The 18,027-nt window shown below is 38.9% G+C and overlaps 1 protein-coding gene across 3 annotated transcripts in view; it reads left to right on the top strand.

Annotated features, from left to right (window-relative positions):
* The window catches only part of MTA3 (metastasis associated 1 family member 3), a 223,989-nt gene that overhangs the window by 165,569 nt on the left and 40,393 nt on the right, over positions 1–18,027 (top strand). For all 3 annotated transcript variants that reach the window (XM_043604070.1, XM_043604069.1, XM_043604068.1), the window contains exons 9-11: positions 4,352–4,540; positions 13,616–13,690; positions 15,667–15,725. In XM_043604070.1, the coding sequence (XP_043460005.1) occupies positions 4,352–4,540; positions 13,616–13,690; positions 15,667–15,725 (323 nt within the window). The remainder of the gene's footprint in view (positions 1–4,351; positions 4,541–13,615; positions 13,691–15,666; positions 15,726–18,027) is intronic.

Genomic DNA, 18,027 nt, shown 5'->3' with positions numbered 1-18,027 from the left:
TGACAGCTGAGGGTGTCTGCTGATAGCACACCTAGCCCAGAGTAAGTTCTTTACTCTCAAAAGGAAAAACACAGTATCTGTTACACTGCCTAGTATTTCAGTGGCTTATAACAACAAGCGTTAATTTCTTATATACTCCTTTGCAGATTGTCTAGGATTCTGCTGAACTAGACTGGGCCAATTTAGGTGCCAAACTACAGTGTGAGTCCAGATCTGCTCCACGTGTATCTCCTCCTCGGGTGACAAAAGCCAGTAGCTCAAGAGGGCAAACCTAGATATGCAAACACATGCCAGGGCTCTGTTCTGTCACGTATCTTGAACATCTTATCTGCCAGTCAGGTCACGTGGCCAGGCTCCACATCAGTGGAGTGGAAGACTCCTCTTCTGTGAAGGCCCAGGGGAGGGAGTGAATATTTGCTGAATAATAATCCAGTCTACCGTTGTGTGATCGTACTTAATGAGCGAAGGATGAGAATTTCACTGCCAAGCTTTCATTGTCAGTCTTTCTCCGAAAATACTTCTGTTTGTCATCTCCATCTGTTATGAATGAGATGAAATATGACAACACCTTCACCACTATTTGGCAGAGAGAACAGCTTGTGCTGAGTTCTTATGATTTTTTAAATTTAGATTTGAATGGATCTTGTGTGTATCTGTATCTCTATTGAAAACATGGTATCTTTGTAAAGTATTTATCTGGAGGGAAGACTTTCTGTTGTTTTACATTTACTCCTTAAATTCTTTGTGTTACTTTAAATTGAGGCGTATACACAGTAAAGTGTGTTCAGTACACTCAGGTGCATCGTTTGCAAACTTGTGTATATGTATACATTCATGTAATCGACCACCCAGATCTAGGTAAAGAACTTTACCAGAATCCCAAAAGATTCCCTCATGCCTCTTCCCAGTCAATGATCGCCCCCTCCTTCTGAGGGAATCATTATTCTGACTTCTCTCACCACTGATTGTTACTTTTCTCAAAGTTCATATAAATGGAATCTTCCAGTGTGTTCTCTTACATGTCTAGCTCTTGGAATTGTTGTTATCTTACTGATAAACCGTAAGTCAGATGTCAGACTCCTATGTCTTGTGTTAGCCTGTTTATGAGAGTCTTCACTTGATGTTGTCTGTTATGTTATAGAAGGTAGATTCTGTGTTTCGCTTACAGCTTTTTAGCGTGATGTTGAACTCTGTAAAAGTCCATTCAGAAGGAGCCTCCTATGTGTGTCAGAAAGATGGAGTTAATATGGACTTGTAGCCCATAATGTGGTCCTCTGGTTTCCTTTGTGAATTTGGTCATCAATTTAAATAAAATTATTCCCTGGGAATTCCATAGTGCATACGTCTGATGGGATGTAGATTTTTTTCTACACATACTGATCATGACAGCGCTCTCCTCTGGGCTGCGTTTCAAAGTGGACTCTGGGGGTTTCATAGCCTCCAGTCGCCTATAAGTTGGACCCATTCTTTCCACTTGATTTGTGACAGTGCAGGGGTTAGTCTTCCGAAAGCCATTGTTGACTTCGGTGTCCAGTAACACACACTCCGTGAGGAACAGAACCATTAAAACAATCTGTTCACTTCAGATTTGGGTCATAATCACTTATAACGCCTGTGATGTTACTTTGGTTCTTTGAAACTCTATAATAGCCTATCGTCATTTGTAAAAGTGCCTGTAAGAGAAGCCTTTTCATCACCTCGCGTGAACAAAAGACCGAAGATCCTTTTATGCTTTGAGTGGCTGCTATAATATCAGCTGAGAAACACTCATTTAGTCTTGTGACTTTGGGTTTCAGAGCACCTGTTAATTATAAGAACTACTACCTCTTGAGGAATGTCAGCAGCAAAGTTAATTTGTGTAATTATTCATTTTGAATACCATTTAATCTTCAGTTTTGTTATCCATTGTAAACTTAGTTTCAAAAATAACTGTTTATAGTAATATATTAGTAATTGAAGGGATCCCTGCATGCTATTGAACTTCGCTTTCATTTTTGTAGATCAGTTATCTAGGAACTAAATAATTTCAGGAATGATGTAAACTTGTTTAACAGTGCACAGTACAGTGAAACTGATGAGTCTGTCAAGTGAGAAGTTTAGCTAGAAAAGTGGGGTTTCGTTGATTATGAAGTTTGCAGAGCACAGGCAAAGAGTAAAGATCCAAAGATCAAAAATTCTAACATTTTTGTAACCGTTGTTGTGGAAAGGTGAGAAGAAATTCACTTAAAAATTGAAGTTATTCCATGATTGTGACACATACAGCAAAAGACTATATGTGATCAGTGGTCCTAGCTGTGATTATGACTAAGGAAAAGATAATGAGATTCCTGCTTGCTTTTGTTTTGTAGAATCCAGTGATTTATTTAAGAGAGATGTTAATCCTTATTAAAGCAGTTAGTTACCTTAAACATGTCTTTATGTCCTGAATCCCACCTTTAGTTCTGTCAACAAATTCATATTCAGTGTCTTAATGTATCACAGTATAAATGGGTCTTTTTAATGCATACTGTAGCCAATGATTTTTTTCTCTTTAACAGGTGTTTGTTGATATTTGAGTTTATTTTATACTCCTGTATGAGTAGTAGGGAACTCACCAGCTAAATTTTAAGAGACATGTTGCCACATGGATGTGATACTATCCCCATTTATGAAAATTTTAATATCAGTAGATACTGTGTACAAGGTGCGGGACTTGGCTTTCATATGGTAGAAAGTTAAAAAAAAATTTTTTTTTTTTAATGTTTAGTTTTGAGAGAGAGAGAGAGAGAGAGAGAGAGAGAGAGAGAGAGAGCGTGAGTGGGCGTAAGGGGCAGAGAGAGGGGGAGACACAGACTCCGAAGCAGGCTGCAGTCTCTGAGCTGTCAGCGCAGAGCCCGATGTGGGGCTTGAACTCACGAACAGTGAGATCATGACCTGAGCCAAAGTCGGACGCTCAACCGACTGAGCCACCCAGGTGCCCCCATATGTTAGAAAGTTTAACTAGAACTAGTCCTCACTTGGTAAGGATTTGGTCACCTTGCCGACCAATTCTGGGCCACACCTACATGCTTATCCAGACACGGCAGAGCCAGTCACCCTGTTCCGCACTTTTCCTTCCACATATACAAATGTGCGTATGTGTTATGAATGAATTTCTGGTTCTCCAGTAGAAATACCATCACAGGTTTTTCAAACTTTAAAGTTTTGGAACCTAAGTTTCTTCACAGCTTCTGATGGGAAGAAGAATGTGTTTTAAATAAGCCAGACCCAAGGTACTTTTGCAAAAAAAACAGGTATATTATCCTAATCTATCTTTTCCTCGTTTCAAATTACTCTTTATATCATTCTCTCCTGAAATATGTAGGAAACCCATGCCAGCCTAGCTGATTCAAGCAAGCCTAGTCATCTGTTCTTGGTCTTAGAAGATCTCAACCAGTTACTGTTTTTACATGGATATGTGTTTTGTTTTGTTCGTGTAACATGGATGTGTAGTTCTGTTTTGTCACCCCGATTCTCAATTCCATTGTTTTCTGTAACTCTCGTTCTTAGGGCATCATTGTCTTAATCCAACCTGGGAATATTTTTTCTCTGTCTGGTATATAATCTATTATTCCCTTGTCAAGGAAGGCTGTGACAACCCTGTATAATAGGTGAAGTGATTCTGGCACTTTTAACTGAAAGGATGGTGAAACTTACTGGCTTCCCAGTTAGTACCTGTGCCTGGAGGCCCTGGATTTTCATGGTTAGGTTACTGTAACAAATGAATGCAGTTTTTTATTTATTTTTTTTTTCCAACATTTTTATTTATTTTTGGGACAGAGAGAGACAGAGCATGAACGGGGGAGGGGCAGAGAGAGAGGGAGACACAGAATCGGAAACAGGCTCCAGGCTCCGAGCCATCAGCCCAGAGCCTGACGCTGGGCTCGAACTCCCGGACCGCGAGATCGTGACCTGGCTGAAGTCGGACGCTTAACCGACTGCGCCACCCAGGCGCCCCTGAATGCAGTTTTTTAAATACACACCTTATAAATCAACATTTTCTTAAATCAGTAAATGACATTTTAAATAGGTAATCTGTTTTTTAAATTTTTTCTTAATTTTGTTACTTAAAAAATAAACCTAAAAAACCTAAAAAAAAAACAAAAAACCTTATTAAAAAATAAACCTTTGTTACTTAAAAAATATACTTAAATATACTTATAAATATACTTATACTTAAATATACTTATAAATATACTTATATTTTAAAAATATACTTAAAAATTAGTGTTAATTCAGTGCATCATGCATTTTAGTATTCGTGTTCTTAAATAATCTGGCAAGTTTGCATTTCTGACTGATCTTTTCTCTCCATTTTGTTTGTTTTCTTTAGTTTCATGCTATGGATACATTGTATAGGCACAGCTATGATTTAAGCAGTGCAATTAGTGTCTTAGTACCACTTGGAGGGCCTGTTTTATGCAGAGATGAAATGGAAGAGTGGTCAGCTTCTGAAGCTAGTTTATTTGAAGAGGCACTGGAAAAATATGGCAAAGACTTCAATGACATACGTCAAGACTTTGTAAGTAGAAAACTGCACATAAAATGTTGGATGGGAATATTTTATCTTTGTTAAAAAGCTGGTAAACCTTAAAGTATTCATTTAGCAAGCTTGCAACGTAGTAATGTTTATCTGCTCAACATAGAATGAAGGCTAGTCTTACAGAGAGAGAAATTGACATTTGTTCTGGGAAGCAATTATAAGACCTGGGATCAGGAGGCTCTGAGTTCCAAGTTTAAAATATGGATGGCTTTTCTGACCATTTGCACAAAATATTTCTGAGGTCTGCTTTAAGTTTGTTGCTCTCCTTTGGACCTTCTATATTTTTCTAGTTATCTTACTAATTGTTGAGCCTGAGTTTGATGTGGCCCTTTAATATGGAAACAACCTGTAGCAAGCAGTATGGAAAATTTGCTTTATGGGGTTTCCGTCCTTGACTCCTCTTAATGATACATAGTTTCTTACTTGCATTTTAAATACTAGATAATCTTGTCTACTTTTATGTACTTCCTTTTGTCCTTGTATGTATGGAATTGCTCTCTTTAATTAAGCTTTTAATCTCTTTGAAATGGGGAAATTTCTATTTGAGAAGTCCATTGATAACTTCCTAGGACAATTATCCTTTCTAGATTATCCAGTTCGTTGGTGTATAATTGTGAATAGCAGTCTCTTATATTCCTTCTTATTTCTGCAGTATCAGGTGTAACGTCTCCTCTGATTCTCCTTTCTGATCTTATTTATTTCAGTCTTCTCTCTCTTTTTTTTTAGACTCGTTAAAGTTTGTCAGTTTGGTTTTATCTTTCCAGAAAAGGAACTCTTAGTTTCATTGATCTTTTGTTTTTCTAGTTTATACTTCATTTATTTCTGCTTTGACCTTTATTGTTTCCTTCCTTCTACTGACTAGATATACTCTTTTTCCTTCATTTTTCTTCTTTTCACTCTGACTGGATAATTTCTAATGACCTGTTTTTGAGTTCACGGATGTTCATTATTGATGTTCCATATTACATTTCTCATTGTATTCTTCAGTTTTAGAACTTGTGTTTGTTTGTTTTAGGATTTCTTTCTCTCTGTTGAACTTATTTCGTGTATTGTTTTCCTGGTATTGGGGTCTATCTCCTGATTTCAGTTCTATCTGTATTTTCCTGTAGCTCACTGAGCTTCCTTAAAACCATGATTTTGAAATTATTATCAGGAAATCATAGCTCTCCATTTCTTTGGGGTCAGTTGCTGGAAAATTACTGTTTCTTTGGTGATGTCATGCTTCCTTCACATTTCTTATAGCTTTGTGCTGATGTTTGTGCATTTGATTGATCAGTCACCTCTACCAGACTTTACAGCCTGGTTTTAGTGGGGAGGGAGAGACCTTCGCCTGCCCTGGATACAAGGGTGTGGGAAGCTTGTGTATGATGGTTCCAGCTCTTGGGACGGCCCATCAGCATAGTGTACATTCAGTTCCATCTGCTGAGGTCAGTTGTCAGTTAAGATTTCAGGGGTCCTCAACGGCCCATTCTCTGGGTGTCTGCAGTGGCAGTGAAGGCTGCTGGGGATCTCCTGATCTCTTTCTCCCCCATGGGGTGTGTCATTGCCGAAGGGATCCCTCTTGGCATTGGATACCTTTGCCATGGCAGTGGTGCCTGGATCAGCTTGGGTCAGAACCAGGAGCGGAGCATGTATGCTCCCAGAGTGACAGCAGCCTGGGGTCTGGTGTGCTGGCTAGCCTGCAGTGTCAGTGACCGAGAGGTGAACACATGCAGAACCACCATGGAACCAAGGTCTGAAGTATGGGTGCATGTGGAGTGGCCAGAGTTCTGGGGTCCCAGATATGCACAGGGTTGGAGATGGGAGCTGGCAGCCCTGTTCCTGGGGTGGGGACACAGCAGCATCTCCCTCCCTAGGAGGTCAGTATCTGTTGGTTACCTCAGTGGCAGAAGCCGTCAGTTTCCTCTGCAGAGTAGGCTGCTGGAGTCCACGCCAACAAATACTACAGAGTCCTCAGCTGTGCACATGGCAGGGAGTCTGCAGCTGTCATGAAGGCTGTTGAGGTCCTCGAGATCCTCAGTGGCAGTGGCTGCCAGGCTCCTCTGCAGAGCGGGCCACTGCGGACCACACTGGCACCCACTTACACTGATAGCCTTTACCCTTCTTCTTTGTTCTTAGCCGGTTCCAGGTGTCTCAGCTAAGCCTACCTCCCTGGTGATCCTTTTTGTGTGGTTATTCTTCATCTTTTGCGCCACTGTGTTGCCATAGCTTCTTACTTGACTCTGATCCTCCCAGGGCTGTTTTCATTGTCCATAGCTGTGGGATACAAAGACAGATATCTCCTGTCATAAAATGTTATAAAGTGGTTATTGTTCTAAAGTGGTTCATAATTTCATATTATCCTTCGAAGATCTGTGGGATGGATCTGTAGTGATGCCCCCTCACATTCCTGATACTGGTAGTTTTCCTCATCAGTCCAACAAGGACTTAATCGATGTTTTTGACCTTTGCAAAGAACCAGTTTTTTGCTTGCTTGATTTTTGTTGTTGTTTGTTTGTTTCATTAACTTCCGCTTTTATGTTTGTCATTTCCTTTCTTCAGCTTGCTTTGTGCTGAAGTGCTTTGTCTTTTCCTAGTATCTTTTTAAGGTTGAAACTTTTCTTGTAATCGTTTGTTGAGAGTGTACTTAGCTGACAGTGATTTTAGCCTTATCTTAAAATTGTCTTCCTGTCCTCTTTAACAAAAATGTTACTTTCTCTTTTTTTTGTTTGTTTATTTTTTTTCTTATTTTTAAAAAAAATTTTTTTTTTCAATGTTTATTTATTTTGGGACAGAGAGAGACAGAGCATGAACGGGGGAGGGGCAGAGAGAGAGGGAGACACAGAATTGGAAACAGTCTCCAGGCTCTGAGCCATCAGCCCAGAGCCCGACGCGGGGCTCGAACTCACGGACCGCGAGATCGTGACCTGGCTGAAGTCGGACGCTTAACCGACTGCGCCACCCAGGCGCCCCTATGTTTGTTTATTTTTGAGAGAGAGAGAGAGAGAGAGAGAGAGACTGAGTGTGAGCAGGAGAGGGGCAGAGAGAGAGAGGGAGACACAGAATCCAAAGCAGGCTCCAGGCTCTGAGCTATCAGCGGAGCCCGACATGGGGCTCAAACTCAAAAACTGTGAAATCATGACCTGAGCCAAAGTCGAATGCTTAACCGACTGAGCCACCCAGGCACCCCAAAAATGGTATTCTTTGTAGAATTCATTTTTTTTCTTTTTCTCTTCCAGTGCTCTAAAGGTGTATCTCTATCTGGCTTACATAGTTTCTGATGAGAAGTTCTTATGTATGTGAATGTTTCTTTTTCTTTGTGCTCAAGATTTTGTCTTTACCTTCAGTTTTGGGTTTTGTTTGTTTGTTTGTTTGTTTGTTTAATAGCAGTTTTATTACTACAATGCACCTGGGTATATTTTTCTTTGTAATTATTTTAATGAATTTCTGAGAACTAAGGTTTACTCTTTGTGTATTAGTTTGTATAGTTTATAATTTAGATTGATCTATTTTTCAGTGCACTAATTTTCTCTGCCATGTCCAGTATACTGATAAACTTCTTAAAGGAATTCTTCAAATATGTTAGCATATTTTGCTAACATTTGTTTTCTTTTTTATGCTTTTCTCTGTTTAAATCCCTGTCTATTCATGTGTGCTGTCTTACCTTTTTAACCCAATCCTTTAATATATTAATCTAATCTGTAGTTGGACCAGGTTTGGATTTGGTGGTTGTTCTGTTTACCTTCAGGGTACCGCTGTATTGGAAGGCCTAACCAAAAATTTCATGTGCTGCCTTGATATCTTTGAGCCTCACTGGGCCACAAAAACTTCACTGTGAGTTCCACTCCTTTTGCCAAATATATCCTTCACCAGCAGGAAAGACTCCCCACCTGCCCAGTTCTAGCTCCCCCGCAGCCTTCAACCTCATGGGTTTCACTTCCCTGCTAGCCTGCAGAATTACTGAGACAGGCCAGTCACATCTTCCCCTGGGAATTCTTTCCAGAACCAGGGCACACCTCACCCTCTTGTTACACAGAACCTCACTTCCACAGCCCCTAGTGACTCGCTGTGGCCCTACATGGTGTCATCTTCCCCTGGGCTGTGAGTATCTGTGACTAATAAACCAGTCAGACTCTTCTGTTTTGTCTTCAGTGTCGTGTGTTGTATGTCCTGGCCGTCTGATACTGTTTTGAGGGGCAGGTTCCTCCCCTCACTGAAGCAATAAATAGGAGATGATCTGAACATTCACAGACATCAAATTCTTACCTATGCTTAATGTGGGGCCTGGAATGTGGGAGGCTTTCTTCAGTGCTCCTGTCTCAACATCAGCAGGCCCAACTACTACAGGGCCTGTCTCCACGTTTTGATAAGTTGTGTTTTCATTTTCATTGCATCAGTATTTTTTGTTTTTCTTTCTGATTTTCTTCTTTGGCTCATGGATTATTTAGAGGTAAGTTCCACGTATTTGCATCTTTTTCACATATTTTTGTTACTGAAGTCTAGTTTAATTCTGTTGTGATCAGAAAACTTTGTAAAAAAAAGTTTGTAAACTTTGTAAAAAAAATCAAATTTTACATTTTTGAGATGTGATTCTCATCCTGTATATGGTCTTACTATGGTGAATGTTCCATGTGCTCTTGAAAAGAAGAGATATTTTGCTATTTGGTGGAATGTTCTATAAATGCTACTTAGGTCAGATTTATTGATGGTATTCAAGTCTTCTGGAGCCTTACTGATTTTCTGTCTACCTGTTCTGTTGAGAGAGTAGTATTGAAAGCCTCTAGCTATGATTGTGAATTTTTCTGTTTTTCTTTTCAGTTACAATAGGTTTTTGCTTTAATTATGTTGAATCTCTGTTATTAGGTACATACATTTAGGACTGTTATGTTTTCATAATGAATTGACCCTTTTGTCTTTACATCATGCCTCTTTATCCATGGTAATATTCCTTATGGTGAGGTCTGTTAATATAACCACTCCAGCTTTATTCTATTGATTACATGGTATATCTTGTTTCCATCACTTTATTTGTGTCTTACTTATGTTCGAAGTGGGCTTTTTGTAGACTGAATACAATAGGATCTTTTTTTTTTTTAAACCAGTCTAACAGTCTTTACCTTTTACTTGGATTGTTTAGACCATTTACCTTTAATGTAATTATCAATATTACAAGTTTTGGTTTAAACCAGTCATCTTCCCATTAATTTTCCATTTGTCCCATTGTTCTTTGTTCTTTTCCCCTTTTTAAAATTAATTAAAAAAAATTTTTTTATGTTTGTTTTTGAGAGACAGAACAAAGTTGGGGGAAGGACAGAAATAGAGAGAGAGACACAGAATTCGAAGCAGACTCCAGGCTCTGAGCTGTCAGCACAGAGTCTGACACAGGGCTAGAACCCACTAACTGTGAGATCGTGACCTAAGGTGAAGTTGGATGCCTAACCCACTGAGCCACCCAGGTGCCCCTTAAATTAATTTTTTTATTCTAGTTTTATTTCTACTAGTGACCTACCAATTAAACTTCTATTTTTGTAGTGGTTTACAGTATACATCTTTAATGTCCTACAGTCTATCTTCAATCAAACTCACTTAGGTCACATAGATTATAAGAACCATGTGATTGGGATGCCTGGTTGGTTCCATCCATAGAGCATGTGACTCTTAATCTCTAGGTCGTGAGTTCAAGCCCCAAGACCCATATTGGGTGTAGAGCTTACTTAAAACAAAAAAGAAGAAGAAGAACCATGTGACAATATATTTCCAGTTCCTCCCTCCCATTCTTGTGCTTTTTTTGTCATATATAATTCTGGCTATGTTCTAAATCCCACAGTGAATTATAACTTTTTTGGCTTTAGACAGTGATCTTTTTAAAGAGATTTTTAAAAATATTTTCCCCCATGTTTATTTATGTATTGTTATTTATTTTTAAAAATGTTATCACTTCTGCTCCTCTTCATTTATTTGTGTAGATTCAAATTACATCACCACCACCACTTCTCGGCCTTTTAGCTAAGATCAAGTGCAAATTACATCACCACCAACAGGGGCTTTCTCAGGTTTCCTGCTCTGGCCCAGATCTTTCTGATGAACACCTGATGGAGACCCGTGGCAAATGTGGATGGATTCCCCTAGTGTCTAGAGATCCCATAGATGCTACAACAGTTGTCCTAGCTCACTGTTGACCTTTAATAATTTGGTAAATTTTTGGCTGTTTTCTTCTTACTTTGTTTTTATTTGTTATCTTTATTTATTTATTTATTTATTTATTTATTTATTTATTGGTGCTTTGCCAAAGTAAAAGTAGCTCATGAGTCTAGTCTTTGAGTACTGAGTGACTTTGGAATCCAGTTCAGTTGATTGTCTTGTAACATTAGCTCAAGAATCGGTATGGTTTTGTAGGTTATCTGGGTGTTTTCTTCTCATTTTTAAGGTGGGAATGACATTATCTAGCTTAGGGCCTGCTTGGGATTCTCCCTCCCTCTCCCTCTCTCTTCATCCCTCTGCCCCTCATCCCCAACTCGTTCACTCTCTTAAAAAAAAAAAAAAAAAGGAATTGGGCGGCTGAAGGAAAATAATTATGATAAACAGGGAAGGAAATATAGATAGCTTCTTTAGTCTTCCTTTCTCTTTTCTGAAACTCATCCTGAGGCCTTCATTGGCATTCAAAATCAAATTCCCCCAATGTTCTCTCCTTAGTACCTTTGATGACCAGAGTTCTCAACTTGGTAGCATAACCCAAACCTTTATTCCTGAGGGTTCTGAGCCCTGAGTTAGAAGCTGTTTTGTGAGAATAAGTCATTCATTAGTCTGTGGTTGGTATTGCTAGCCAATGCATTACAGGCAGAAAAGGCAAATCATATTTAGAATAATTGTCTATTCAACAAGAACAAGATGTCTGTTCATTCCAGGATGCTGAGAGACTAATGTAACTGGCATGTTACCAGGAATAGTGCCATGTTGGAAGCCCAGTGTGCATTGTTCCTTGCAGATTGGACACCTGGAGTAATCAGATCAGATTTGGTGAGAGGATGTCCATGTGGGGGTACCCATATGTAATCTGCTTGCCTCTGTGTCCATTTGGTGATGTGTCCTTTGAACAATCATTGTTGTGGCTAGGGAAAGAGGCTGGCTGATAACCCTAGAGATCATCTTGCCCTCTTGATATAAGAGACCCTCCTCTCCAGAAGGAGCCTTTGATAAACATGGGGATATAAAGATCCTCACACTTAGGCCCATCAAGAAGTGTCTGTCCCACAAACCTCTTTCCTAAGCCTCATCGTTACCAACTTTCTAATCTGCTTCCTTTCAAGTCCCTCCCTGATCATTGTGACAGGTAGATAACCACTCTCCCTGAGTGGGTATGGATTAGTACCTCTGGCCAGCTTTCCTTCAACTCAGACTAGGAAACCAGATGGTGACTCTAATGCCCTGCCCATTTAAAGGATCTTTCTTCTTCACTGTGCTTTAGAGCCACCCCTGCTCGGGGCCAAAATGCTGCAGCAGAATTCTGGCTCATGCCAGTATATCATGCAAAGCCATCTGCCACATTCAGATTTTTTTCCTTCTCACTTGACAGGTCATAGGGAACTTCTGTCGAGCCATGAGGGTTGAGGGAGAAATGATACTGCAACAGGACATGTCATTTGTGCCTTCAGGACTATACTTCTTGATAAGAGAGTGGTGGTGCTGAGCATAGCTGATTAGGACTTGATGGCTCAGATAAAATCTGGCTGATGATGAAGCTCAGGTTACATAGTCACTTGGTTTCCTTTTCTCAGGCTTCCAGGTAAATAAATGAACGCCAGGGGTGTTTCTCAGGTGAAGAATAGTTAGCAGATGAAGAGGTCTTAGCTTGCTTGAAGCCCTAGGGGACTGTGCCTGTGACTGTCCTCTGAGGTCTTGCCATGTGAGGTCTTGCCATGTGAGGTCTTGCCATGGGCTCCTTACCCCATCCCTCAGACACTTTCAACTCCCATTAGATTGCTTGTTGGGTTGTAGAAAACTGTTTGCTTTAGCTGCAACGCACATGCCAGTGGCTGTGCTGATTGGGTCCTTTAAAGAGACCACATTCGTAACTGCTGTTGGAGTTGCTACCCAGTTAAGCTTAAAATAATTTCCTTTCTCAAAACTCCCATCTGTTTTCTTTTCATAGCAAACAGGTGAGTGAAATGTTGAGGTGATTAAAGAATAGTGTGGATATTGTACACATGGATTTCAAGCAGACCTCTAGCTGCAGTGGGGTGTGGGAAGTACTGTTTTGATTCTCTAACCCCGATGGTGCATTAGGGCAAGTTAGCTAGAAGTCAGAGAGAGTGCTGAGTCACCTATCTGTAGAATCTGATGCAACCGCTACAAACTGTGACCGTTGACAGTCATTCGCTTGAAGGTTTGATCTATTCCGATGTGCATCTGGGATGACTGACATATTTCCCTTTACAGAGGAAATATACTGACATATTCCTGAATATATTCTTTGGTTGTGGGTCTCCTTAGTGGGCGCTCATTTGGCCAGTTGTGAATAATTATGGAAAATAGCAAAGGGTAAGCTTCCTGTTTTTCAAATGCAAGGCTACACTCAACTGTGTACTCTTTCAGAGGCTTAGGTTTTATTTTATTTATAACAAAATAGGTGAAAATAAAGCAGTTTTGGAAAAGATGAGAACGGTTACTGCAGAGACCAAACGACACCCAGTTGTAGCTGGCATCTTTGGAAGTTAAAGTAACTTGGGCTAAATCTATTTAAATGTCATTTCTAAACATTGTACTACTTCAGTGCCACCTGTAGCCCGAGAATAACTTTCCTGAATAGGTCCTGAAATATTATCAGTCATAATGTTTATCATCTGTAACAAAATGGGAGCTGAGAAATAGACTGTGTTGTTTTAGAGTTTCTGACTGAATGTAACTTGTTTGGAGTATACTTTGCTAAGAATTAACTTTAGTTTTCTCAAATACTTCTCCTAGAGTGAATCTTCCGTGTGGATATTTGCCTCATTATTTTTTAAAACGTGACTTAAAAAAGAAAGCCGTTCCTACAGTAATGCCTTGTTTTCATTATCATGTTAAATATTTTTTCAGCTCCCTTGGAAATCATTGACTAGCATCATTGAATATTATTACATGTGGAAAACTACTGACCGATATGTGCAGCAGGTAATTTTCTTCATACTGCTACCAATACTATTGCATTAAAGTGAGCTTTCTTTTTATATCTTAGTATTTCTTAGCAATACTCTTAATTTTAAATTTGTTGGCTTTCTCTCTTCTATACTGTTTTTAACATCCTTAAGATGTTGTTTTAAGATTTTAGTTCTAGTATTTTCTGACTTCAAAGTCACTATGATAAATATTTTGGAAGGATGACAAGGGGAGATAACCACTAGAGAGGCAGTATTATCCTTGTAGTTGCCTGGTGCTTTGTCTCTTTCTGAGTATAGTTGATAGGAATGGCCTAAGATGTGAGGTCATTTTATGAAGTCTTAGAAATTCAGACCAAAGCCATCAACCATATAGTTTGATATATTTAAAAAATTTTGTGTGTGTGTGTTTTTATTTCTTTTTGAGACAGAGAGAGACAGAGCATGAGCTGGGGAAGGGCAGAGAGAGGAGGAGACACAGAATCTGAAGCGGGCTCCAGGCTCTGAGCGGTCAGCCAGAGCCTGATGCGGGGCTCGAACTCACTGTGAGATCATGACCTGAGCTGAAGTCGGACGCTTAACCGACTGAGCCACCCAGGCGCTCCCAGTTTGAGATATTTTAAAAGATCTTCTGAAAACCTCCTTAGTTGACATTTGTGTCATATATACATCTTTGACCTTAACTGTTAGTCTTAGTGGTTTGATGGTCTGGTAGTGTGCCTAAGTTTTTCTCCAAAATTATTTCTAAAAGCAAGGAATCTTTTAATTTGAGTCTTTCCTTAATGTTCCAAGTTGAGGTAAATCTCTAAATTACTTATTTTGAGTACTATTACTTTGGGGGAAAGGTACATTTTCCTTAGTGACTTCAGTCAATACTTACTTTTAGATTCTTCTAGTCATAGGTTAGAGGTGGTAAAGAAAGGAGCAAATATATTTAACACAGACATCATTTTCCCGAAGTTATGTGATCACACAGTAACAAGTGTTGGATACTAAATGACCATAGCGAGTTGTCAAGGTCATGAATAATGAAGAGATACCCATGGCTTATTGAAAAATTTCTGGTGTCAACATCATAATACAAAAGTGCTTATTTTAAACAACATAGGTAGAAGTGAAGACCATGTGCTCTGGAAACTTGAATTTTTCAGGGCAAAAAAAGTCCCTTAAAGGTGGTGGAGATGATGGCATCATGAGTGGTTGAAAAGTGGTTTTTGAATTAAATTATTTCCAAAAATTTCTACTCTGTCTCTAAAAATTTTAAGTTGTCACCTTAAATGTTTTTTTTTTTTTTCTCCTCATTGAGAAAGTGGATGAATGCCTTACATTCTGTTTTGTCTTCTTTTTGGATATCTACAACATGTATTTTTTTTCCTTCCTTGCTTATATTCATTTACTATGTTGATCATTTTCTGGAAATGATTACGTAATCTTTCCCCTATTCCTTTACCTACATTTGGCTTTTAAAATCTGATGTGAGTTCAGCCAGCTTTAAAGTTTATTGTGTATCTCTTAACATTTGAAGATAAATGTTTATTTAATTGTACTTGGGAGAGTTGTCTCTTTCTTTTGCATGGACCTTGGAAACTAATCATTTTTCAAAAAAAAAATTTTTTTTAAGCAGAGTGTGTGTGTTTCTCCCAGAAGGGCTGTAAAGAAAGTAAAAACTAAATTTGAAAAGTAAAAATGGTTACTTGTGAGCCCTGTTTACTCACTCAGGGAGCAGTGGAAACTTCACTTGTTTACAGCTTTATTTTTAAAACCTATGTCTCAAATGTTATTAATACTTGCAGTCTGTACCTCAGAATCTAGTCAGTTGTCTTACAGAACACTGCAGTTTAATGTGCACAGGAAGGGAAAGGCCCTTCTTAAAATGGCAATTTGTGCGAATGGTGTTTGAATATTTCATTTTCATGTGAATTTTCTAAGACAATGAAGTGGCAATAATTATTAGCCTTGTACGTAAAATATTTTATCTGTCTTTTGAATTAGAAACGTCTAAAGGCAGCAGAAGCTGAGAGTAAACTGAAACAAGTGTATATCCCAACTTAGTAAGTAATGGAAATCTTTTTAAATATTTGTCATGGTATTAATTCTATCAAAACAAAATATGTACTTGTGGTCAGTTTCAGCTAAATTCGGATTTCTTTGTGTATCTTATTTTCTTCCACTACAAAGCATGAGACTTGCTTTCCATTATACCACGACAGTGATTTTTTCTTTTTTTTAGAAAGAAAATTGGCTGATGGGTAAGACCCCAAGGAGACAAAAGGACTAAAGGGAAAATAAAATACCCACAGTATAGTTCTAGGAACGTTGCAGGGAAAGCATCAGAAAACTAACCTGTGAAACTCTATTACTTGAAACAAATGTGTTTCTAAAAGCTAAGCAGCTTTTGAAACTATGTTATGGAACGGAGTTTTGGGGGAGGGGTAGTTCACATTGCCTTTTTGAGGTTGTTGATTTGGTGGAGGATTTTATATTGTTTGCTTGGGAGAAGGGTTAGAGAAAGTAGTAAGAACCATACTTTGTTGGATGAGTAATGAATAGATGTCAGCTGTCTCACATGGCTGGTGTTCTATCATCATTATTTTGGGGGCTTAGAAATCCCTATCATATCAAAATGAATGCCAGTTTGCTTTTCATTTGCTGCATTTTAAATGAATTGTTAATTTTTTTTTTTTTTTTGAGATCTTTATAGAGTTTGTTGTTCATTTGTTCAGGAAAATTTGGTTTATCGAGCACCTAGTGCTATACTAGGTTCTTTGGGGTTTAAAATGAAATTTTCTGAAAGTGCTATCTACTGCTCCAAGATTTTTCTCACTCTGTGTTTAGTGTAGTTGTTTTATACATAGCATTTTGTTTATTGAATTTTGACATATTAATACATATTTATATATATATATATATGAGGCCTCATAGACCATGAATTGTGATTTTTTTTTAATGATTTTTTTTTTATCTCAAGGCAGATAACATGTAATTGACAGGATTCGTAATTTTTATTCAGAGAGGTAATGTCCCTTCTGCAGTAGTTTCCAGTGTCTTAGGATATTTTATTTGAGTAATTCGCAAAAGGGCAACTCCCCAAAGAGAACAGTGTTATGATTCATGTGTCAGATTTTCAGAGACCAGCGTGGCAGCTTTCTTGTGCGTTGTGGTGCTGTCACAGCAAAGGAAAAGTACGTTTAGCCAGTTTTCACCTACTAACCCAGATAATTGTTTCTGTTATGTTTTGCATTGACTTTGTCGGAGTCTCAGTTTAAGTCAAAGGCCAGCACGCTCTAGTCTGCAGGCCATATCTGACCCGACGCCTGTTTTTGTAAAGAAAGTGTGGTTGGAACACACCCATACTCATTCATTTATGTGTTGTTTATGTCTGCTTTCGTGCTTCAGTGGCAGCGTTCAGTGGTTTGACATAAATTGTAATACCCACGGAACTTAAAATATTTACAGTGCCAACTTGATCTAAGTGAATGGTTTTTGAAGATCAAGAGAGTTTCTAGTCATAACTTGAAAAAAAGTTACATAAATCTTTATCTAAATAGAAGGTATGAAGTTACGGTGAGTTGGATAAGAATCTGAGTCCTTTGACGAATTTCACAATTAACTGTGAAATCGAGTATTTTGAAACAAGTAATAGATTGAGAATTACGTTATGCTATCATTCTTTTGAGCCTGGCAGGCTCCTATATGCAGAGCACTTTGTTCAGTACTAGAGATACAAAGGTTAAGAAGACAGGCTTCATTCTAGTGTGGGGAAGACAGATGCCAAACAGTTGCCTAGTGTGACAAGTACTGTAATGGAGAAGAATAGAATAGCTTTTATGAGAATTTACAGCAGGGGACCAGACTCTGTTGATGCTGACAGGAAAGATTCCTTGTGGAAGTGAGTTTGAATGAACTCTGGAGGAGGAAGAAGAATTAACCAGTTGGTACAGGCTTTCCAGGTCAAGGGGATCCTGAGATTGGAAGGGGCAGAACATAGTTTAGGAGCCAAGAGAAAGGCAGTATAGCTTTTATAAAGAGACTGGTGAGGTATGGGAGGCAGGTATGGTCGGCAGGGGCCAGGGTTTACCCATCTGATGAACAGTGGAAATGGATTTTAAACAGGAAAGTGTCATGACCAAATTTGTACTTTAAGATCACTGGCTATATTTTGGAAAACGGTTTGGGGAAGGGGAGTAATAATGGATGTAAGGAGACCAATTTTGAAGTTCTTAGAGAAGAAAGATGACAGTAGCTTGACCTGGGGTTGTGGCCCTGGAAATGGTCCACCACTTGGAGGTGATTGACTTGTATGGAGGGGCAGAGGGGAAATACCAAGCTAGAGTCCCAGATTTCTGGCCAGCA

Source organism: Prionailurus bengalensis, chromosome A3, assembly GCF_016509475.1.
Source record: "Prionailurus bengalensis isolate Pbe53 chromosome A3, Fcat_Pben_1.1_paternal_pri, whole genome shotgun sequence".
NCBI classification, from domain to species: Eukaryota; Metazoa; Chordata; class Mammalia; order Carnivora; family Felidae; genus Prionailurus; species Prionailurus bengalensis.
The sequence above is the reverse complement of the archived record's forward strand: the minus strand, read 5'-3'. Positions and strand labels throughout refer to the sequence as shown.